The sequence below is a fragment of the Poecilia reticulata genome, linkage group LG16 (genome assembly GCF_000633615.1).
Source record: "Poecilia reticulata strain Guanapo linkage group LG16, Guppy_female_1.0+MT, whole genome shotgun sequence".
Lineage (NCBI taxonomy): Eukaryota > Metazoa > Chordata > Actinopteri > Cyprinodontiformes > Poeciliidae > Poecilia > Poecilia reticulata.
The window spans coordinates 30,425,479-30,450,375 of NC_024346.1; the positions used below are offsets into that span (position 1 = coordinate 30,425,479).

At 42.8% G+C, this 24,897-nt stretch overlaps 1 protein-coding gene across 5 annotated transcripts in view; it reads left to right on the forward strand.

The window, feature by feature from the left end:
- The window catches only part of LOC103478802 (glutamate receptor, ionotropic, kainate 2), a 561,179-nt gene that overhangs the window by 378,796 nt on the left and 157,486 nt on the right, over nt 1–24,897 (forward strand). For all 5 annotated transcript variants that reach the window (XM_017309433.1, XM_008432852.2, XM_017309432.1 and 2 more), the window contains one exon: nt 11,056–11,262. In XM_017309433.1, coding sequence (XP_017164922.1) covers nt 11,056–11,262 — 207 coding nt within the window. The remainder of the gene's footprint in view (nt 1–11,055; nt 11,263–24,897) is intronic.

Consider the following 24,897-nt stretch of genomic DNA (forward strand, 5'->3'; position numbering starts at 1 on the left):
TTTTATTTTGAAAGTTTCAGTAAGCTTAATTTTAATGACCACATTAATTCAATGTGTAACAGTGGTTTGGTTAAACCAGTCATGTAAGGCCCAAAAGACCAATTGCTTGATGTAAAAATGGTCAAGGATTTTATTTTGAAATGTTTAGTTAGCGTCATTTTAAATGGCCACACTAATCCCGTCTGTAAAAGTGATTTGGTAACACCAGTTTTTTAATCACCAATAGAGCAATTGCAGGATGTAAAAATGATCAAGGATTTTATTTTGAAAATTTTAAGCTTCATTGTAAATGGCCACACTAATCCAATGTGTTAACAGTGATTGTGTTAAACCAGCCCTCTGCTTTAACTGAATGTTTACCATAGTTAGAACTACTTAGATGGCCATGTGTTAGTATTCTGAATCAGCAGCTGTGGCCTGTGTTCTGTTGCTATGGTAATTAGGCCACAGGGTGCCAGCAGTGAAAGGGAAAAAAACATAAGAGGCCAATATTATTGCACTGATGTAAGAGGAATAGGCAGGCTTTTATTTTGAAAGTTTTAGTAACCTTTATTTTAATGACCATAATAATTAAATGTGTAACTGTGGTTCACTTAAACTAGTCCCATAAAGCCCAAAGGAGCAATTACCTGATGTGAAAAATGTCGAGGCTTTTATTTTGAAATTTTCAGTAAGCTTCATTTTTATTACACATTGGATTAATGGCCACATTAACGTGTAACGTGTAACAGTCCAGCTATATAATGCCCCAAACAGCAAGTAGTTCTAAATGCCAACTCAGCCCTAATTTGTGGTATCTGAGAGTTCCGCCATGTTGTAGTTCTGACCTTCAGTCATTGTAGTTCTAAAGAGCAGCTAAACTATCGTGTGAGTGAGACACAAAGAGAGAAACAGATTCTAACTGTTTGAAGCAGTTAGTTTTTCTGAACAAAACAGTCCAAACATCTCCTTCCTGTTCAGGGTCTGTAACAGCGATCCGAAAACCGTTTGAAGCATATAGTCAAGGGTGGAAAATTGCTAATGTTTGTGCTAGTGAACTGCCTTGCTGTGCAAGGCAATTCACTATCCTGAAAGACAAAAAAACAAACATAAAAGAGGCTAATATTATTGCACCACCTATGGTGGTGCACTGATGTAGGAGGAATAAGCAGGCTTTTATTTTGAAAGTTTTAGTAAGCTTTATTTTAATGACTATAATAATTAAATGTGTAACTGTGGTTCGTTTAAACTAGTCCCATAAAGCCCAAAGGAGCAATTACCTGATGTAAAAAAGGTCAAGGCTTTTATTTTGAAATTTTCAGTAAGCTTCATTTTAAATGGCCACCCTAATCCAGTCTGTAATATTGATTCGGTAACACCAGTTTTTTAATCACCAATAGAGCAATTGCAGGATGTAAAAATGATCAAGGCTTTTATTTTGAACATTTTATTAAGCATCATTCTAAATGGCCACACTAATCCAATGTTTAACAGTGGTTGTGTTAAACGACTTATATACTAGCCCTCTGCTTTAACTGAATGTTTGTGGTTTGAATCAGCAGCTGTGGCCTGTGTTCTGTTGCTATGGTAATTAGGCCACAGGGTGCCAGCTGTAAGAGAGACACACAGGGGGGAGACAATATCTGTTTGAGCCAGCCAGTTTCACTAAAAAAACCAGTCCGAACAACAATGCAGTAGTTTTTCTGAACAAAGCAGTCCGAACATCTCCTTCCTCTTCAAGATCTGTAAGAGTGATCCAAAAACTGTTTGAAGCATATAGTCAAGGGCGGTGAAATGCTAATGTTTGTGCTAATGTTTGTGCGCAGCAAGGCAGTTCACTATCCTGAGCGAAAAAAAAGGTAAAAAAATGCTAAATATTATTGCACCGCCTATGGCGGTGCACTGACGTGAGAGGAATATGCAGGTTTTTATTTTGAAAGGCTATTTGGCGTCTCCGATAGTCCTGTGATTTATATCTGTAGGTCATTCACAGTAATTGCACTGATGAGAGAAATATGGTGTCCGCTGAGGTCAGTAATTTTTCAAAAACCTATATTAAACACAGAGGAGGAGCGTCAGTTGGTCATGTCCCATCACTTTGCTTTGAAGCACCTGGACAGAAAACCGTAAGCCCTAGAGAAATTTCGAAAACATTTTACCGGAGCAGGCATTCTGTGCAATTTCCTGACCAACTTTCATACCAATAGCACAAGTTTTGCGGCCAAGAGAGCGATTTCAAAATTATTTTGGGGTCAAAATTCCACCCTGTTTCTCACTCTAAAAAAGCGGCAGTTGGTGTCTGTCATTAACTGACACCAGTGTACTCTGTAACCATACCACCCACACCTAGTTGTAAATATCCATGGAGAAAGAATAAAAGCTAGTCAGCAAATGTAAGAATATTAGGGTAGACTAGATCCTTTTCAACAAGCTATTTTTGTTAAAATATGATTAAAGACAACATCTAAAAAAATTATGTCTATTTTTTCAGAGATGCCTGTATCTGACACAAAATTATTTATTGAATGAAAATAATTGTAAATCTAAATCTGTGAGTCTGTGGGTAAATTTAGATTAATATGTATGATGAACATTTCCTTCTGAAGGCCAAACCTTGATGTCTATTTTTCTCTGTGTGGACTAGTACTGCTGGGGATTCTGGATGTCTTTAAAAGTCAGATGATGACCCTTAAAAACCAGTGATTGGTTTGACTTTCATCTGCCCCAACCTCTTCAAATCTTTGTATCTTTTTCTACTGGTATATTGTTGATGCATGTCTTGATGGTATCTCTGGGCTCGTGGGTTGGAACAAAACACCTCAGATAAAAAGATGAGAGTGCAAGGCTATGGCAAAATAGTGCGTTGTTACGCCAAAGGAAAGTGTAAATTTGCCATTCTTTAACAAAGTGCACAGACCATATACATATGTTACAGCCCTAAGAGATCCATTTCATTTCAGTTTTTCTCAGCTGCTTTAGTGCATTTCTCAAATCATTTTCAACATTTGCAAAATAGTAAATGCATTTCTCAAAAAAATTGTACAAACAATAAAACAGCACATATTACTTGCAAAAAAAAGTTTCATTCTCAAAATCCTCACCACTTCTCTCAAAAATTGTAAATCGTAATGGTGGGGTATCAATGGCAAGAAACTGGACAAAATTCACATCCATGATTTTAGTGTAATGTGTTGGCAGACTATGACACTGTAATGCAGAAAGCAGAGCACAAAGAAAAAAACTAAAAGAGCTATAGGAACACAAGACAATCTCTTTAAGGAAAACTATACATTGTTAGACTTTCCATCTCCATGTTAAGAAAAATTTCTCCAGGTGGTTAAAGAATGAAGAGCAGGATGAGAGGAATCATGTCTGCATCCTGTTGTGGATGGCAAACCATATCCTGTTGATGGAGTGATGTTAAGTGGCATTATGTCCTCAGCCTCTTCTGACTATTCTTTTTTGCTCTCTGACTCCACTGTCACAGCCTCGCTCTTCATCCTCTTCTTCCTGGCTGTTGATGCCATCCAAATCCTTGTCCTTCTATTACGTTGTACTCTGGCTGTATACACTATGCTTGCCATTTGATAGTTCATGGGATGTACCTTTGAACTATTTCAGAAAACTGGTTGATCATTGGTTGATCTAATTCTTACTTTGAAGAAACTCAGGATTCACCTGGAATCAAGTTCAGGACAGACTTCTAAAAAACATTTGATGGGAACTTGACATTATGACAACCTGTTCAAACATTTTACATGTTACAAACTGCTTTTTTGATGTGCACAAGTGACAAAACTATTTGAAGATTGAACAAATAGTTTTGAGAATTCCAATTCTGTTCTCAGAAATGCACCAAAGCGAGTTAGAAAAACTGTACTAAGAAACTATTTTGTGAAACAAAGATGATTTAGTTTTTTGTGTTAATCTTTCATATTTTGGTGCTAATGAAGATTGTGTTTTTTTTTTAAAGTGATCATTGCCTTGGAACTCTCCCATATGTGGCATTCTTTCTGAGTCTCTGTAGGGATTTGCGTTTTTGTGTGTTTATTTAGGTTTCTGTGTTCTAGTCTCTGTGTTGTCCCCTTGATTAGTTACACCTGTTCCTTGTTTCCCCTGTGTATTTAACCCTTGTGCATGCGAGGACTGACGCAAACGTACGGGGACTGAGGCAAATGATACAAGTGATACGGGTGTGGAGTCGGTTGGACCCCATTTGTAAACACAAGGGTTAAACCCACCTGTGTTCCTTGTTCTTTGTTGTTTCTAAATAAATGAGGATGGCACTTTGTTTAGACATAATAATAAGTTCTAGTACTTGTCCCATTGACAGGCATAATGCAGACAATGCGCAAAAAGGAGTTTTTACAGGTGTGTTAGAGTAATGTTAATTTTATGTTTTGTTTTATGTCTGATTTTGTGAATGACGTCAACCTGCTAAGTGACTGCACTTAGCAGGAAATCAGACTAAAATCTGAAACATTTTCATGTAAATGTTCATTAATATGTAATGTTAAATTTAATATCAACAATTTTTTTTGTTCTTTAGTGTTTGTAGAAGTAAAAACAAAAGATGTTTGTACTGCACATACTTTTTACAGCAGATGTGTGGAGATGATCTTTTTACTTTATTATTTAAAGTGTGGTGTTTGATGAATGAACTTTTTAAAGTTATGCATCATCACAGATTTTCTTTTTGTGGAGAAAACAAATTACAGGTTTATACACTGGATTAAACAGAAATATTCTACAGCATAACTTTACCGATCTATGCTTAGTATCTATGCTCATATATACATTTCACAGAGTATACATGTGAAATACCAGAACAACTTTTTCTTTGTCTATATTTTTCCTTTTAAACCAATGAGGAGTCTTTTATTGTATACTGTATTCTTCTGGAGGGTTGGCTTTGTTCTTTCCTTCAGCCATCTCACTTGAAAAGTAATCAAAGTAAATGTCTTAGAACAACTTAAAGAAGCATCATTAGATTTGTTATTTTTTTATTTATTTTTTTGCTGAGAAACTAAATCTATTGTTTTAATTGGTTGGAGAAAAATGGACTTGTGAATTAGCTTTGTTTTACAGAGTTACTCAGCTTCTCCCTGACTGTTTAAGTAACGATGCACCATCGATTGTCAGCAGTCAGCCTCACTCCTAAAGACAATTGGGTGGGGTGTCTCTGAATTTATTTGTGTATTTAGGGTGAGTTGGGCAGCAGAACACTCTGCACATGGATATTCAGATCTTGTTTGCCTTCTGAAGACTAAACAATATTATGTCTTGGTCTACTGCTCTCACCACTGTGGAAGAAGTAGTACGCTGAGGGCAGATTAACATGAGGGGACTGCATCAGAAAGGGTTTACACACTTTTTTAGGGCCTGGACCTTTTAGGACATTAATACATGAACGTTCAAATTCAATGACATATAGGAAACATGAGTACTTGACTACAACACTGCTATGTGTCTCCTTGGTTGTGTGTCCTCCCCCACGCACCTTCTTTTCATCCCCTTTTTGTTGGATTTCTTTCAAAATAAAAGCCACTAGTGGCAAAAAAGTGAAGTTCATGCTGTGTTAGGACAGGAGACAGGATGTTTCCATCCTTGAAATTATGATGCATAGAATCACATATCTAAGTCTAAACTATGTTACAGAGAGTAAACATAATAAAAACATGCTTTATCTGTGGCATTTTTCATTAAAATGGCACATTACTGATCTATTAAAATTAAATACGATAGGTGCACTGTGTTAGCGACTAGGTAATACGTTCAGCAAGTACTTTTACTTTTAATACTTAAGTATTTTTAAAAGCCAGTACTTTTTTACTTTTGCTTAAGTAAAAATGTTAATGTGGTACTTTTACTTTTACTAGAGTACATTTTTGTCTGTATTTGCACTTGTACATTTTCAAGTACTTTCTCCACTGCAGTTCGCAATTAACGTTGACAACCCTTGACAAGTTTTGGATTTGAGAATACCGGAAACTTTTGGTCATCCGCTGCTACAGTCAGAGCAAGGGGGGGGGGTTAAATGTAATGAAGAATGGGGGGAGTTTCGAAGAAGAACTAGAGAAGTTGGGGGGGTAGACAGGGGGGGCTAGCGTATCCTTAGAAGGGGGAATAGCGGGGGTTGAGAGAGGAATGAAGGAGAGACGTTGAGGGAGGGGGCTAGCATATCGTTAGAGTGCGGGGGAGGGGGGTAGCGTATAGTTAGAAGGGCTGGGGGTCAAATGAGAGATTGTAAGGGGGTCTAGTGTACCGTTGAGTGCTGAGAGGGGGGGGTGGGGGACAGACCGTGTATTTCAAGAAGGGGGCGGAGGTCTGACTGTACGCTTATACCCCCCACCCCCAAGATATGCTATTTTATTTATATAATTATAAGTAATTTACGCTATCAGTAATGTTGCATCTACAAGAGGATTCCTCTGGGCATTATATTTCATTAGAGCCTCATTGATGACTGTATGTTGAGATACATGCACACGTGCACACACACAAGCCCACTTTTTCACTATTCTCTTTACTTCACTAGGAAACTGCGAGAAAGCAGGTGTTCATACAACTTTTGACGGGAACCTTTTCTGTTCCCGTGGGCAAACTCCACCCACACTGAGTGGATACTGAGCAGAAATTGGGGAAAACATAAATACTCTCTTCATGACTTGATCTTAATTTGTTTTGTTTTTTTTTTACAAAAGATCAATTTCAAGGAAATCATTGTTTTTTTGTTTGGAGATTTTTTTCAGTGGACATAAAAAAATTTTAATTCCATTTTTTATGTCCAAATGAGTAAATGAGTAATTTGTCATCATTGATCCTTTATTTGTGAGAAATAAAAAGCATTCTTGCACAAATGTTGATTTAAATGGTTAGTATTGGAGTTGATAATCAGATACCAAAATGTTTTGGAGGAATTTTTGGTTTCTGACACTATTGCATGATTAAACACTCCCTGGGTCAAATTGATCGACGAACATTGTTGCTGTACCTCAGAAACGAACATAACAGTAGGGTTAAGACAATTATGGGGAAAAAAAACCTATTTAATGATGTCTGATTCTGCGACAGACTGGCGACCTGTCCAGGGTGACCCCGCCTCTTGCCCGGAACGTTAGCTGGAGATAGGCACCAGCAACCCTCCCGACCCCACTAAGGGACAAGGGTGTAAGAAAATGGATGGATGGATGGACGGATGTCTGATTTTGAAAATAGAAATAAGAAATACAATTGAAAAGGATGAGTACTTATTCTTCCATCCTTCTTGACTGTGGTCCTACTGCACACAGTATTGGGAAGGCCACAGTAAACTACTTGTGGAGATTTGAAATGATTCGAAGCAGTATTGTTATCACCATGGAGACAAGTAAAAGGGAAAAAGACTGCTTTTACCTTGGACTGATGGTGCAATGATTTGAAAAAGAAAGACATTTATGTGAAGTATGAACATGCTGCTGCTGCTGATGTGAAATGTCTTTACATTTAATCTCTTAGTGGTTTTGACTGGATCTGCTTAAATAAAACAAAGATACTTGTTCATTCACAATTAAATTCACCATCCATGAGAGGGGCCAAAGGGGTCGGGTGCAGTGTGGGATGGGTGGCGGCTAAGAGAGGGGACCCTGGCGGTCTGATCCTCGGCTGCAGAAGCTGGCTCTTGGAACGTGGAATGTCACCTCTCTGGTGGGGAAGGAGCCGGAGCTGGTATGCGAGGCTGAGAGGTTCCGGCTAGAAATAGTCGGTCTCACCTCAATGCATGGCTCTGGTTCTGGAACCAGTCTCCTTGAGAGGGGCTGGACATACTTCCACTCTGGAGTTGCCCACAGTGAGAGGCGCCGGACAGGAGTGGGCATACTTGTTGTTCCCCATCTCGGCGCCTGTACGTTTGGGTTTACCCCGGTGAACAAGACAGTAGCCTCCCTCCGCCTACGGGTGGGGGGACGGGTTCTGACTGTTGTTTGTGCTTATAGGCCGAACGGCAGTTCAGATTACCTACCCTTCTTGGAGTCCTTAGAGGGGGTACTGGAGAGTGCCCCTCCTGGGGACTCCCTTGATCTACTGGGGGACTTCAACGCTCATGTGGGCAATGACAGTGAGACCTGGAGGGGCGTGGTTGGGAGGAACGGCCCACCCAATCTGAACTCGGCCGTAGTTTGATGATTGACTCTGTCATCAGATCTGCGGCGGCATGTCTTGGACACTCGGGTGAAGAGAGGTGCGGAGCTGTCCACTGACGACTACCTGATGGTGAGTTGGCTCTGTTGGTGGGGGAAGATGCCGATCAGACCTGGCAGGCCCAAACGTGTACTCAGGGCCTGCTGGGAATGTCTGGCGGAGTCCCCTGTGAGGCGGAGCTTTAACTCCTATCTCCGGCAGAACTTCGAACACGTTCCGGGGGAGGTTGGGGACATTGAGTCTGAGTGGACCATGTTCCGTGCCTCCATTGTTGAGGCAGCTTATCGGATCTGTGGCCGCAAGATTGTCGGTGCCTGCCGCGGCAGCAACCCTCAAACCCGTTGGTGGACACCTTCGGTGAGGGATACTGTCAGGCTGAAGGAGTCCTATCGGGCTTTTGTGGCCTGTGGGACTCCAGAAGCAGCTGATGGGTATTGGCAGGCAAAGCGGCATGCGGCTCGGGTGGTTAATGAGGCAAAAACTCGGGCGTGGGAGGAGTTTGGAGAGGCCATGGAGAAAAACTTCCGTACGGCTTTGAGGCGATTCTGGTCCACCATCCGGCATTTCAGGAGGGGGAAGCAGTGCAGYACCAACACTGTTTATAGTGGGGATGATGTGCTGCTGACCTCGACGCGGGACGTTGTGGGCCGGTGGGCGGAATACTTCGAAAACCTCCTCAATCCCGCCAGCATGCCTTCCATTGAGGAAGCTGAGCCTGGGGACTCTGAGTCGGGCCCTCCAATCTCTGGGGAGAAGGTCGCCGAGGTGGTTAAAAAGATCCTCGGTGGCAGGCCCCCGGGGGTGGATGAGATCCGCCTGGAGTTTCTTAAAGCTCTGGATGGTGTAGAGTTGTGTTTGCTCACGCGAATCTGCAGTATCGCATGGACATCGGGGGAAGTTCCTCTGGATTGGCAGACTATGGTGGTGGTCCCCCTGTTCAAAAGTGGGGACCAGAGAGTGTGTTCCAATTACAGGGGGATCACACTCTTAGGCTTCCCTGGTAAGGTCTATTCAGGGCTCCAAGAGAGGAGGGTCCGTCGGATAGTCGAACCTCGTATTCAGGAAGAGCAGTGTGGTTTTCTTCCTGGTCGTGGGACACTGGACCAGCTCTACACCCTCAGCAGGGTCCTGGAGGGTGCATGGGAGTTCGCCCAACTGGTCTACATGTGTTTTGTGGATTTGGAGAAGGCGTTCGAACGTGTCCCTCAGGGAGCCCTGTGGGGGGGTCCTCCGGTAGTATGGGGTACCGGGCCCTTTGATACGGGCTGTCAGGTCCCTTTATGACCAGTGTCAGAGTCTGGTCCAAATTATCGGCACTAAGTCGGGCTCGTTTCCAGTGAGCGTTGGACTCGTCTAAGGCTGCCCTTTGTCACCGATTCTGTTCATTACTTTCATGGACAGAATTTCTATGTGCAGCCGGGCTGTTGAGGGGATCCATTTTGGTGGCCTTAGGATCACATCTCTGCTTTTTGCGGATGATGTGGTTCTATTGGCTTCATCAGGTCACCATCAGGTCATGATCTGCAGCTCTCGTTGGAGCGGTTCGCGGCCGAGTGTGAAGCGGCCRGGWTGAGGCTCAGTGCCTCCAAATCCGAGGCCATGGTCTTGAGCCGGAAAAGGGTAGAGTGCCTTCTCCAGGTCAGGGGGGTCGTCTTGCCTCAAGTATAGGAGTTTAAGTATCTGGGGATGTTGTTCACAAAAAAGGGAAAAAGGGAGCGGAAGATCGACAGGCGGATTGGCGCAGCATCTGCCGTGAAGCGGGCGTTGTACCGGTTCGTCGTGGTGAAGAGAGAGCTGAGTCAAAACACAAAGCTCTCAATTTACCAGTCGATCTACGTTCCCACCCTATCTATGGTCATGAGCTTTGGGTCATGACCGAAAGAACGAGGTCCTGGATACAAGCGGCCGAAATGGGTTTCGTCCGCAGGTTGGCTGGGCTCTCCCTTGGAGATAGGGTGAGAAGCTCGGTCCTCCGGGAGGGACTCAGAGTAGAGCCGCTGCTCCTCCAYGTCGAGAGGAGCCAGTTGAGGCTCGGGCATCTGATCAGGATGCCTCCTGGACGCCTCCCTGGAGAGGTGTTCCGGGCACGTCCCACTGGGAGGAGGCCTCGGGGAAGACCCAGGACACGCTGSAGGGAMTATGTCTCTCGGCTGGCCTGGGAACGCCTTGGGATTCCTCCGGAGGAGCTGGAAGAAGTGGCTGGGGAGAGGGAAGTCTGGGCCTCCCTTCTGAAGCTGCTGCCCCCGCGACACGACCCCGGATAAGCGGAAGAAAATAGATGGATGGATGAAATATACTAAAGTATACTTTTTTTTCACCTGGGGGCATATTTTGTGATTTATGTCTCAGAGAGACAAGGGGGTCTAAGGCTAACAAAGACAGATGTAAAGTGGAGAGAAGGCTTGTGGAGGGACACGGAGTGGAGGAACTGTTCAATAGAGGTAGAGAGGAAACGGTATAAAAAAAAGACATTAACAATCTTGGCAGCTGTTCATGTGAACAAAGAGAATGTACCAGCTTCTGCTCTGTGTTTTTGTATCCATCTATCAACATATCTTATTGACAAGGAATGTCGTCTCCAGAAAGCTGGGCCTGGGACCAAAGCTAGTCTTATGTGTCTGAGAGGACCAAAGTCATTGATATGGAGAGATTATCTGTTATTATGGCCATGTCTCACTTTGCACCCATCCTACATCAATAACAGGAGTTTCTTCTGCCAAGCACATGTACACAGCAGTATCACACTTGCTTCACTGGCCAAGCCAGTGTTTTTTTTTTTACTTTGCACTGCTTAAAAAGTCAATTTCCCTTGTTGAAGAACTTTCAGACAGGCCTTAACAGTGTCTAAAAGATACCAAGTGTTTCAGGGACTAATCTTTTCACTATTTGCCCTGACAGGAGGAGCCATATGTGATGTTCAAGAAATCTGACACCCCACTTTATGGAAACGACCGTTTTGAAGGCTACTGCATTGACCTACTGAGAGAGCTGGCAAACATCCTGGGCTTTACATATGAGATTCGCCTGGTGGAAGATGGAAAATATGGTGCACAGGATGAGAATACGGGCCAGTGGAATGGCATTGTTAAAGAGCTGATGGACCACGTAAGTACTATCTTTGCAAAGACAATTCCAAAGTGCTGAGACAATATGATGCTGCCAACCTCATACTTCCTATTTGGAAAGATGTTCTCGGGCTTGGAAGCTCCCCCCACCAAAAATAGACATTAAGGACAAATAGTCCATTTTCAGTTTTACATAACTCAGTGTTTGTCCCCGAGTGAATTCTAAATTGCAAATCTGGGGCCTCATGCATAAACCGACGTGCGCACAAAAAATGTGCGGTCTCATATTTTACGCACCTGCCCGCCTCCACATTTGGTCCGGCCCCCTGAACAATACCGGAGAGCATTTAGATTTTTTTTCATATACCGTATTTTCCGGACTATAAGCCGCTACTTTTTTCCTAAGCTTTGAACCTTGAGGCTTTTATGTGGATTTTTTTTCAACCACCAGGGGGCTCTTTAGCAGAAAGTGAGTCATTGGAAGTCAAAATTGGAAATCAAAGAAGAAAGCGTCCATTAAAACGGAATTAGGTTTTAATAGGGAATTGAAATTTAAGAATGTTGTTGATCAGTTAAATAGCATTGAGGGGAAAAAGAAGGTGTTTTTTTTTTTTTAATAATACTGGAATCATGAGAATTTGAGGTATAGATATTAGGATCCAATAGAAGGCAGTAGTGCAACAATAATGGATGCAAGCTGCTGTTGAAATCTAAAGAAGAAGAAGAAAGTGCCCATTTTCATTTAGCACATGCTAGTAGCAACACGAAGGATCAGCACTTTTACTGTTACAGTTACCGTTCGGAAACTACCGTAATCAGTTCAGTTAAATCTAAACTTGGCAACTTTTTATTTTTCAACCCTAATAAATGTGATATTCAATTGACCTGTTATGACTCAAATTTTGGGTGTCCGCAGCCCCTCTGCTGCTGCTGCATCGTTGTGGAAAACCTAGAGCGTCAGATATCTGTGGCTTGTAGTCCGGAAAATATGGTATTTATTTCATAAATAGTGTTATTTCCTGGATTTTTTCTGCGAAGAACCCAGAGAGGGTTATTTGATTGTGCTTTCTGGAAAACAATAAATTTTTACATTTGGGCACTCCTGCAATTTTCACACTTTTTCTGTTACAATCTGACTCCGGCCCCCGACCAGAGAAGGGAAAAGTTAAGTGGCCCTCACAGGAAAAAGTTTGGGGACCACTGCTTTAGAGTAAACGTCCACATTCCCCACTCAGAGGACTCTCTGACGCGGTCTTTAAATCCTGGCTGAACGTTTTGCTGTTCAAACAGGCATTTACATGATCTATTTTTTTTTATTTTTTTATTTGGACTTTTTTTTTCTTTAAAACATATTTTTATTTTTGTGAGGTGACATTATGTGCCCTTGAAGCACATTTTAAATAAAGTATATAGTTATTATTATAAATATTTATACTATTACAAACAAGGACTTGCCATGGTTATTGCTTCACGTGGTGGCAGAATTCCAGGTATTCATACTAATTTGTATTAATATGTATTTGTGGGTGGCGACAGGGCGGACCAGCAGCTGTGCTCCATTTCCTGCAAATTAGGATTTATAAAGGAAAGGTGCGCCGCCACGTGCGTGCGCACGGCTTTATACATCCGATGTTTTTTGTGCGCCGCACTTTTCCAAATTTTCCGTACTTCATGTTTTAGTTTGAAAACTGCGCATTCTTTTATGCATGACGTGTTTTTCCTGTCTTAGTGGCCTTTAAGACTTTGTCAGTACAGGACACATTTCTCATACAGTTGTACAATTTGCAGCAAAATGCGTTCTTCTCTGGATGCAAAACTTTCTTTCTCCTGAATAGTATCATTCAGGAGGGTCAGGGCCATGCAGAGACAGTGGTCTCTTTCTAACCTAAAGGGGCAGGTGCTCAAAATAATAAAAAGGGCACATCTAACCGCATTCTAGGACAGAATATTATCAAAACCACACAGCTTTCAGAGTTTAATAAACAATGATAAATTACAAAATTGTGAGATATACAATCAAAGCTAAGCAAAATCTCTATATAAAGCATACGACTGTAAGATATTTTATTAGTAATTTCTTTCTGCAGGTCTATTTTGTTATAGGAAAGTATTGCAATATTCTAACCTGCAATTTAGCAAGATATTCTGACTACCAGGAAAAAAAATATTGTCCAATGACCATTTTTTTAAATTCTACAATCTTTGTAAGGTAATTAGAATACTGAAAACATTATTTTTGGAGAAAAATTATTATTTTTGAAATATGATGCCTCCACTACAGTGGACATCGGAACCCAATACATTTGAAATTGAACCTTGATAGCAACCAGTTTGTCCCAAAGAAATTATCCAAACATCAACGTAAGAATGAACTTCACATTGACAAAACTGAGCACTGTTGCCTAGCAAACCCTCTCACATGTACTATCAAACTAGAATGCAACAGAAGTTAACTTAAAATCCCAGTTTCTGATTAGACCCCAGGCAGAAGAAGGCGGGTTTTCACGGACAGAAAAATAGCTGAGCGGCAGCGACTCACAGAGGCAACTAATATCTTAAATAACATTGTTAATGCTCCTACAGTAGTATCAGCATTATCAGAAGTGTTAGATAGAAGCCGACAGCCAGCATCAGAACCCCCATCTATCATTGCGGTAAAGGTTCATACATAGATTTTGGACAGGCGATGTGCCCCCTATTGCATAAGCAATACTTTAGAATGACTATCATTAACGATACAGTGAAGAAGCTTTATACTTATCTTGCTTTGCTAACAAAGTCGTTAGCTAGCAGCTAGCTAATAGCACAACAACAACAACAGCCTAATTTAGTCTGTATGATAAAAATACTGAATTGATAGATCAGTTTTTCCTCACCTGGCTGTCTCCTCCTGCTCAGTAGTTCTTCAGAGAAAGGCAGACGCAGAGGCCTGTCAGTGTCTGTTCTATTTCATTACCTCTCTGCTTAAACCGCGACTCCGTGCTGAAGCAGAAACAATATGTTCAACGTTTTCCGTCATCTGACAAGCAGCAAGACTACTCCACTTTATTCACCAAAAACTTTTATTTTTAATTCACCAAAAACTGTTCTGTAATCTGGAATGTTCGCTACGTTGAGCTCCAGTTAGCCGCTTTATCTCACTGTGCGAGAGGCAATTGCATCATGGGCAAAACGTCAAAAGTGACCGGCTTATTATGTTGTACAAAAAAAATAATAATAATAATAATTTTAGTACATGTTATTATGTGTCAGAAGAGAGTTTAGAAAATAATAATACCAACAAAAAAAAAAAGAAAAATTTGACCAAAAAGGCACTTGGGGGCAAGGAGCAAAAGGGGCAGGTGCTCAAGCACCCTTATCCCCCCCCCTCTGCACGTGCCTGAGGAGGGTGTTGTACTATCATAGTTATTGGTGAAGGTGGCACCTTAGGGCAAAGATGTCAAATACATTTTTAAATTGGACCACATCAATACAAATAAATAGTTTAACTTATAAAATAATATTTAAGCACACAACTGTGATTCTATTTTTGTGGCCCTCTGAGATTTAGAGGGCTCCAGAAATAGGTATGCCTAAAGTTTGACACATGCCTTAAAATTTTATCTAGAAATGAGCCAGACGTCTATGCTTGGTTATAATTACTACACAGTTGTCTGTCTGTTACCTAAACTAAAGACAGTTTCCCATTCTGTTACTCAAGAAAATAGTTTGTTTAAGATGGAACTTATATTATTTCCACATATGTAGTTACCTCAGAAATTTTCAATTAACACTACAAAACCACAACATCATCATCTGGGGCCTCATGCATAAAAGAATGTGCAGTTTTCACACTAAAACTTGGAGTATGGAAAAATGTAGAAAAGTGCGGCGCACAAAAAAAATCCGGATACATAAAGCCGTGCGCATGTGGCCACGCACCTTTCCTTTATAAATCCTAATTTGTGGGAAATAGAGCACAGCTGCTGGTCCACCCTGTCGCCTCCCTTAAATACATTTGTAAATTAGTATGAATACCTGGAAGTCTGCCACCACGTGAAGCAATAACCATGGCAACGACCTTGTTTGTAGCAGTATAAGTATTTTATAATAATAATAATTATATATTTTATGTAAAATGTGTTTTCAGGGCACAAGGTCACCTCACAAAAGCAAATATTATCAAAATTAAATAAATAAATAAAAAGATCGTGCAAATGCTGGTTAGAACAGTAGAACCTCCAGCTGGGATTTAAAGACATACAGCGTGTCAGAGAGTCCTTTGATTGGGAATGTGGACGTTTATTCTAAATAGTAGAATCATGTGCAGAAGTTGTATATTTACAGAATAAAGATGATTTCTGCCCATAAAGGCGAATTCATAAAGCGGGTGGCTCAATTGAAGGATGACTGCAGCTGGACCGGTACCGGTACCACACGGCTGCTTTAAGTTTTGCTCAGAGATCCAGGATGATCAGTCCAGGCAATCTAGCTGCTACTAAAACATTATCAATATTTCCCAGCAGATCAATATGATCTCTGATGAATCACTCCCTCTCAATCCTTCCATTGGCATTGTTCTCCATCAGAACCAAAACGCTCCACAATTACGTTGTGCCGTGTAATTGTGGTGCTACTTACGTACATGTGATTGCATACAGACCTTGATCACCATAAAATAATCAAACCTGTTGATTATTTTTAATCAGTGGGTTTGAGTTAATCTGCTGATCGAACCCTGTTTTCTTTTTTTAGTGAGAATGAGATGACCCAGCAGATGCATTTCATGCGCTCAGCACCCCTAATTATGAGTCATTCTTAGTTGTAGATTTGGTTAATTTGTGTAAGTAATTTAAACATACATATGAATATTTAACACCTGTTTAACACATCTTGAGTAGAGCTGTGCTAATTGATTGGCTGATTTCCGTGAAAATGTGTGTGATTGGTGAGCGCCGATCACTGTCTCTTGTTGCCAATCAATGGCACAATGTCGTGTGGAACTTTACCATTGTGACAGAAAAATATCTCGGAGGTGCAGGGCATCAAAATGCATCAATACAATGAATTTAACATGACATTTAGAAAAGAAGCATTGACGGAGTACAGTGATTTATCGAGGCTAACTGCAGGTAAAAGACATCTGGAGCGATCAGACAGCAGGTATAGCAGCGCACAACTACCAACACTCACCCGCATGATGGTCAGAAATTAAATACCTAGCTATATAACCTGAAAAACAATTAAAATCATCGGGCTAGCGGTGAAAGCTGCTGGGTTCTGCTCTCTCTGTTGGACTGCAGCCACGTAATTCTGAGACGTTCATATTTCACGTTCAACCTCCACCAGACAGTGGACTCTCACATTAAACATTTACTTAAAATTGCAGCATGTAACAAACAAAAAAACCAAACAAACAAGAAAAAAACTTTTTACATGTGTATTAAGACTTTTGCTGTCCCAACATAAGACAGATAAGCTCTGAAAAAATATCAAGCTCCTCTGCCCCCTCCCTGTTCTCTGCAGAATTACACCACTGGGTCAGAAACAACCAATCACAAACGAGCAGAAAACGTAATGTTATGCATATAACTACTGTTCCCTGAAGGAGAGGAACGAGGTACAACACATAGAGTATGGGATATCATGCCCCCGTGTGGCCTAACTGAAGACACCTTTAATCACGCCTTTAGGCAAATGACGTGTGATGACGGGTGACAGGCCTCGCCTGCATATAAATACACCCCCATCACAGTCATTATTCAGTTCGATGGCCGCTCTTCACTGAGCCAAGCTGAAACAGCGGGGCAGAAAAAGGTGTTGTACCTCGTTCCTCTCCTTCAGGGAACAGTAGTTATATGCATAACATTACGTTCCCTTTCAGTCGATTCACTCGGTACAACACATAGAGTATGGGACATACATACACACCCCGCGGAGCTGCCATCAATCCTGAGACAAATGCACTGAGTTAGTTTGAAACCTCCAACCCAGCAGAAAGAACAGAGTGAGCCACAGAAGGGGCTGTCACATCCAGACGATAAAATCAAACAAAAGTGTGCTGTCAAAGCCAGCTGGCTGCAGCGCAGATGTTACTCACAGGGACCCCTCTGAAAAGAGCCCAGGATGCCTCTACACCCCTGGTTGAATGTGCTCTCACACCATGAGGTAAAGGGAGGCCCTTGCTGTTGTAAGCAAGAGAAATAGCCTGCACGACCCAATGAGAGAGTCTCTATCTGGACAGAGCCTTTCCTCTAGCTGGATTGGCAAAACACACCAACAGTTGATCACACAGTCGCACATTCTGAGTGCCATTGATGTAAAGACGCAGTGCACGCACTGGGCACAGCAAATGCAGCCTTCCTTGTTTTTCAGAAGCTGAAAACTGAACACAAGAGGGGTGCACTGAAAGTGCATGCAGGTCCCAAACCCGTTTTGTAGTTGCCAAAGCAAGAAGCAGAGCTGTCTTGTATGATAGAAATTTCAAATCAACCAACTCAAGGGGCTCAAATGGAGTGCTACAAACAGCATCCAAGATCACAGTGAGATTCCAGGAAGGAACGCTAGATTTTATCCCTGGTCCCAGTCTACGGACCCCTTTTAAGAAATGCACAGCCAGGGGATGAGCACGTGGTGTCCCTTCATCAAGGCCAGCATGACAAGCAGAGATGGAAGCCAAGTAAACTTTTATTGTGGAGAAAGACAGACCTTTATCCACCAGCTCCTATAGGAATGTCAAAACATCCACAATGGAGCACTGGAAGGGGGAAATGTTTTTGCTGTGACACCACTATTCAAAAACTCGCCATTTATATGCATATAAACCCCTCGTGGAAGCTGCTCTGGAACTCTGAATGGTTGCAACCACATCTAAAGAAAGGCCTCTAGCTAACAAGCTGGACCTCTCAGCAGGTAGGCATGCAGCATCCACAATTTTGGGTGTGGATGAAATACTTCCCCTCCTGCCTGGGAGAGGAGATCCAGGCGGGCGGGGAGTTTCCAAGGCTCCGCTACTAGCAAGTTGATTATTTCTGCATACCATGACTTTGCTGGCCATCGAGGGGCCACCAAAATCAAAGATAGGCCCCATCTGCGTAGTACTGGCAGAATCATTTCCACTGGGGGAAATGCATACAGAAGCACACTGGGCCATGGTTGAGCCAGGGCATCCACTCCCAGTGGAGCGCTGTGATCCGTTATGGAAAAGAATAGGCAACAGTGGGTGTTGGCTTTGATGGCAAAGAGATCCACTGAAGCTTTGCTGAACCGTTGCCAAATCTGTACCACCACAGATGGATGCAGTCTCCACTCCCTCACCAGTGGGTCTCTGCTGGATAGTAGATCCACCCCCAAATTCAGGTGCCCAGGAATATGAGTTGCTCTGACAGACAGAAAATGAATGATGCACCACTGCAATAGTTTGTGAGACAATTTCAGCAAGGGAAGTGAATGAGTGTCCCCTTGTCTGTTTATGTAGGACACCACAGTGGTGTTGTCTGTCCTTATCAGAACATGCTGGTTCATCAGAACCCTGCAAAAATGACTCAGAGCCAGCAGGACTGCCCGCAACTCCAGGTAGTTAATGTGGAGCTTTGATTGGGTTAATGTCCAGACCCCCCTCACCGCTACGCCATCGCATATTGCCCCCCACCCCTTCAGAGAGGCATCTATGGACAACACTTTGCGAAAGGACACCCTGCCGCTTGGAGACCCACGGTACAGCAGTCCGAGCTCCCTCCACGGGTGAAGGGCTGACATGCAAGCAGCAGTTATCGTAAGCCTTCTGTGCAGGTGCCGTGACGTGCACAGCCGGTGAGAGCGTGTCCAGCGCTGCATCGGACGCATTTTTAACAGTCCGAGCAGCACCACTGCGATCATGGAGGCCATCATTCCCATCAGCTGTAAGACAGTCCGGAAGCGCAGTTTGCACCCCAACTGAAACTGAGCAAAGCACCGATGAAACGCGGTCACACGGTGCTCTGAGAGACGAGCTCGAGCTGACAGGGAGCATATTTCCAGCCCCAGGAATGAGAACTGTTCACTCAGGTTCAGTGAACTTTTCTGAAGGTTTACCGAGAATCCCAGGGCTTGAATGTGGGACAGCACCTGTGGCAGCTGTTCTGCAGCTTGCTCTCTGGAACTGGCTATTAAAGCCCAGTCGTCCAGATAAGCTAGAATGCGAATCCCCTTTTCTCTGAGAGGGGCTAGCACTGCCTCCTCAATTTTCGTAAATGTGTGAGGGGCGAGCGACAGGCCGAAGGGTAAGACCAGGTACTCGTATGCTATTCCCTCGAAAGCAAACCTCAGAAAACGCCTGTGTTCTGGATGTATTGCTACGTGAAAGTAAGCGTCCGTCAGATCGATTGTTGCAAACCCGGGCTGATGGCGTTCAAAAGTTGTCTCAGCGTCAACATTTTGAATTTGTACTTGCGAAGGTGCATGTTTAACACTCTTAAATCCAGAATGGGACGTAGCCCACCTCCCTTCTTTGGAACAACAATATAGTGGCTGTACCAACCTCTGTTTGCTTCTGAAGTGGGAACCACATGCACTGCTTCTTTTGTCAACAACGTGTTTATTTCATCTCTCAGAACTTTCCCTGCTTCGGACCCTACAGTTGTGTTTATAACTGATTGGAACCGAGCGGGTCTTATCCAGAACTGCAACTGGTAACCCGTAGCAACGGTCCTTTTCATTCATGGGAAAAGTGCGCATGCACGCCAAAGAGGTACATGTGCAGCCAGACAGTTGACCTGAGGAGGTGAGGAGGTGCTGCCCTCTGCTGGAACGGAGAGGAGCAGCACCATTTGATTGTTGTGCACGTTTGGCACACAGTGTTTTGATTTTTATATTTTGGCAAGGGAATTGCACTCTTTATTGAAACACGTGGAACAGTTACACAAACATTCCGAACATTTTCTCTCGTTTTTTGAGAAACATTTAACCCACTTAAACCTGGGGCGAAAGATGCAACCAGTGTGTGCGTTGGGGTGTTGTGCTTGGGAGACTTTGTTAGAACAACTCAGCGCCTTTTGGGGCTGGAATCCTGAACAGAACAAACAAGATGTCTTTTGCGCATAAACGAATGAGCAGAAATCAGGTCTCCCTGCTTCTGATGCCTCTCTTCTGTCACGCCGTCTCACGTCGTTAGGATGACTGAGGCTTTTTCTTTCGAAACGTCAAATCTCGTTGAAAACCCAGAGAAGGGCCTTTGCTCCAAGCCGACTGGCGGTGAGTATGCTTTTTTGACGGCCGTGAAATTGTAGTGTTGAGAACTGCAGGTGGTGCTGCTCTCTTTGGTGGCGCCAGTGCCGTCACCGGCTTGCGTGCGCTCATGCTGGGCCTGGACCTAGCGTCACGTCTAGGAATGATGCAACAAAGCGCTTCAGTTTGCTTTTTCTTAAGCTCGAACTTCGCTTGGATTGCATCAAGGGATTGTCCAAAAAGCCCACCCGTAGACACCGGCTCGTCCAAGTATATAGCCCTGTCCCTATCGGGGATGTCAGAAAGCGTTAGCCATAGGTGTCTCTGAGCAACCACTGTGGAAGCCTTCCCTCTCCCCAGTGAGAGCGCCGCACAGCGGGATGTGCGAAGAATATGGTCCGCAGTGATTATGATCTCATTTAAGAGGGTGGGTCAGATGGCTATCAGGAGGCATCTGAGCTCCTAGCTCGGATAAGCACATAGCTTGATAAGTTTGAAGCATGGTGGTCGAGCTCAGGGCGTGAGCAGTGGCTGCTTGAGCACGATAGGTCTTCTCCAACTGGGATGCAGAAAACCTGCATTGTTTTGAGGGCAGGGTGGCAGAGCCGCCCACACCCTGGTTGTATGATGGCGCCAGGTAAGCTGCCAAGGATGCCTCCATTGGTGGTAAATTAACCAGACCCGCTTTGTTGGCACCCTCCAGGTCCACATACTGCCCGTAGCCAGGCACTATAACATGCATGGACAACGGTTTGTTCCAGGACGATGTTAGCTCCGAGACAAAATCTGGGAACATGGGCAGGCGGTTTTTAACCGCAGCCGTCTCCGTCGGAAGGTAGAATCCAGTGAAACGGGACACCTTCTGAGAAGGAGGGGTTGGCCACTCGACGTCTAACTTATTAGCTGCACGCCAGCAAAAGGAAAGGAACGATGCATCGTCCTGACCCACAGGAGAGGCAGCGGACGGACACTGGCCCGCGGAAAAGTCGTCGTCATCGTCTTCCGAAAGACTGTGACCTTCCAGGCCGATGTCTAGCACATCATCATCACCCTGAGCCTCGAGATGATAGTGAGATGGCACTGCGTTCTGCACCGTTTTGGGTAACCCGTCCACATATTCCAGCTGGAAGCGGGGGCTGCCCAGCTACAAGTGGAAGCCTTGGCCCCTCCGTCCTTGTCGGACTCGGACGAAACCGAATTCATAGATTCGGAGAGCATGGGGTCTTGTTGTGACACGGTAGCCTCCCCCAGCACTTTCTGCACAAACTTGACCTGCCGTTTAAGCGTGGAGCGCCGAAGCTGGCTACAAAAAGCACAAGTGTCCGGCTCCGACAACGCTCTTCTGGCATGGACAATTCAGGGGCATGCTTCGTGTTGGTCTTTTTCGTGAAGCGTGAAGCCGCACTCCTGAGGACAGGGGCGAACGGAAGACTTCTGCTTTGCCATTTTTTGCTTCATGCACATCCAGAACCACAAAACCAAAGAAAATAAAAATAGATAAATGAGAAAATACAACTAGCGCTCAGCGGGCAGACACGCTAACCAGCAGGCAGCAGTAGCTAACACCAACAGGAGCAGTTAAGCTAGTTTTGAAAAAGAAAAACGAGCGATGCTAGCGAGCAGCAGCTAGAAAGCATGGGTTGGAAATTAGGTGTTCTCAGCGAGGTGAAGAGCGTAAGAACTGAATAATGACTGTGATGGGGGTGTATTTATATGCAGGTATTTATATGCAGGCGGGGCCTGCCGCCCGTCATCACACGTCATTTGCCTAAGGGCGTGATTAAATGTGTCTTCAGTTAGGCCACGCGGGGGCGTGATATCCCATACTCTATGTGTTGTACCGAGTGAATCGACTGAAACGGAACAGCTGGCCATGCTCTCAGGAAGTTTTGAAATTTCAACACTCAGATGTTAGTATATCTTAGAAAAGAAACCATATTGAATATGGTATTGTTTTTTCTTATGTCTGTATATTCTGACCTTCCTTATAATATTCATATATTTGTTTTACTTCTTTTTTATATACCAAGAGAAAAGGTTAGACACGTTACTGACTTATAATTGAATGTTTAGTTGTAAGTCATAAAGAATGAGAAGTCCAAAGTAGGGTTAAGCTAAATAAAACAATTCACCAAAAAAAGAAAACGGGGAAGTAAAGATGGCTCAGATAGAAAGTACAATTTTCCAACAACAGCATAGAAGTTCATGAGTTGTTTCCCCCACAGAGCTTATTAAAGAACAAACACAAGAGCACACAGTCTGCTCACAGTGTTGATCATTGCAGCAAAGTCCCAGTTAGAATCAATTATATGGACAGAAAAATAGCAGGCGCTGCATGGCCAATAGGCAATATCTGACCTCATTAGATGCTGTACCTGCGAGGGGTCAAGTGGCCCTTAACACCTCCACAGTTGTCTTCTGTTCTTGATCAGTGTAGCAATTGTCCATTGTGACAGATAGTCTTGTTTTTACATGGGTGAAGGACCCAGTCCACTGTGAGGTGTTGCACCTAGTGCGTTTGCCCCGCTTCTTACTCTTGACTTAGACAGATGGTGATTGCAGCAGACAAGGTCTCAGTAGAGTTGAGAGAAGTGGACGCAGAGAAGACAGATCAGGCTCAGAAGGACTGCTGAACTGCACTGAATAAGCTTCAAGGATTACATCCAAAAACAATTTTACAAATAGTCTTTAATCTGTGATGTGTGAAGTTTAACAAACACATTGTGATTTAGTTATGTTGTTCCAATTCTTAAGAGTTACGATTTGAATCATAAATGCTTTTTATCAGCCACATTTAACATATAGCCTCTTTCAGAGCATGCAGCTTAGTCAGTTCATCCTTTAGTGATGAAAAACAACCTTCATGAGACAAAAACAATATATATTTGAGGGATGAGCCCCTTCACCTTGTGAATGATTAGCGTCTGGAATCATAATCCAGAATGAGATTTATTAATTGTCAACAGGACAACACAGGCTGTTTTAAATCAAAAATGCTTACAGTACAATATTTTCTGAGTGAAGCAATATATAACTACAAAATGCTTCTCTGCACTCATGAGCCATTTTGTTAGAGACAACTATGTGTGTTAACACAAGTGCTGTATCACAACTCTGCAACTCCTCAATCTATTTCGACATCTGGAAGCAATGAAGGATTACTGAAGAAGGATGTATTAAGAATTTACCAAAGGAAAATAAAATGTTGTTGACACATATCTACATTTCTTCAGACTTGTCATAGATGTGTAGCAGTCAGTGTCAGTGTTTCTGAAGAACCTCTGACTGAAGACATGGCCTTATGTGACAGTGTCATGAAGAGGATGCTCAGTGTTGTTCCTAATGTACTTCATATTTGTAATGCCTTCAGAAGTTCTAAAGCAGTTCCAAGAACAGAACCACTTGTCTGTATCTTTTACTACTTTGGATCTTATGTTGCTACCCCACCAAATGATCGTGGAAGAGAATGCACTTTGCAGCATACTGAAGGATCTTCAGATGAGCTACCAGATGATTGAAACACTGGAAGTGTAGCAGAGTGATACATGACTATAATCACAATAACACATTGAGGTGTTTTGTCTGTAACTCCGCAACACCTGAGAGTAGTATGTATATGATTTCCAAAGCAGCAATTGTGAACTCCACTGGTTGATAATATGGACAAAAACTTACTGCTAACAGCCTAATATCTGAGCTGCAGAGAAGACTGTAGCATGTCCTGGATGACACCCTCTGTTGTCAACAAGTACTGTTCATCCATGTACTTTGCTTAAGCCAACCCTCTTTAAATGTCTATCTGCTTGTATAGTTAGATGCACATGCAAACAGATGTTAACGTCAGAGATTTGACTCTGCTGACTTCTCTCAATGAAACACATAACAATATGTTCCTGATAATCTGGCTGCTTCATTGTTATGGTTTAAATTCATCAAAATTGTTTGATGAATAGGCAAAATCTCAAATTTTGCCTACTATGATCAATGGAAGAGATGGTTTTAACTCCCTCCCTTCTATCCTCTGAGCTTCTGCTTTGCATCCACAATAGCTTTTTTCAACTCATCTGGGACTTGTGATTGTAGCTTAGATCTTATTTAAACATCACAGATATTATTAATCTGCCTTAAGATATAAAAAAAACACCTTATTATGCATCATAACAATAATGGTCTAAAAGTAAAAAAAAGTATTAGCAAAAATTCTTCCACCTGCAGAGTATTTAAGATAGGATTGAATAAACATCCAACAAAATAGTTTTAGTTGGTTAAGGAGACATAAAGAAGAATGTAACAGAGCTACTCCAGCATGCTGCCAACCCAGGCATCACAATTCCATATAAATATTTTTCATAGAATCCGGAAAAAAGTTGAATGACTGAATGTTGTTGATGCCAGACACAGGCTATTCTGAAAATATCAAACTTTTCCTCTTCTACAATAGGAAAAGATAAAATATCTATGGAGTAGCAATTGCATTTGAATAACCTGGTTA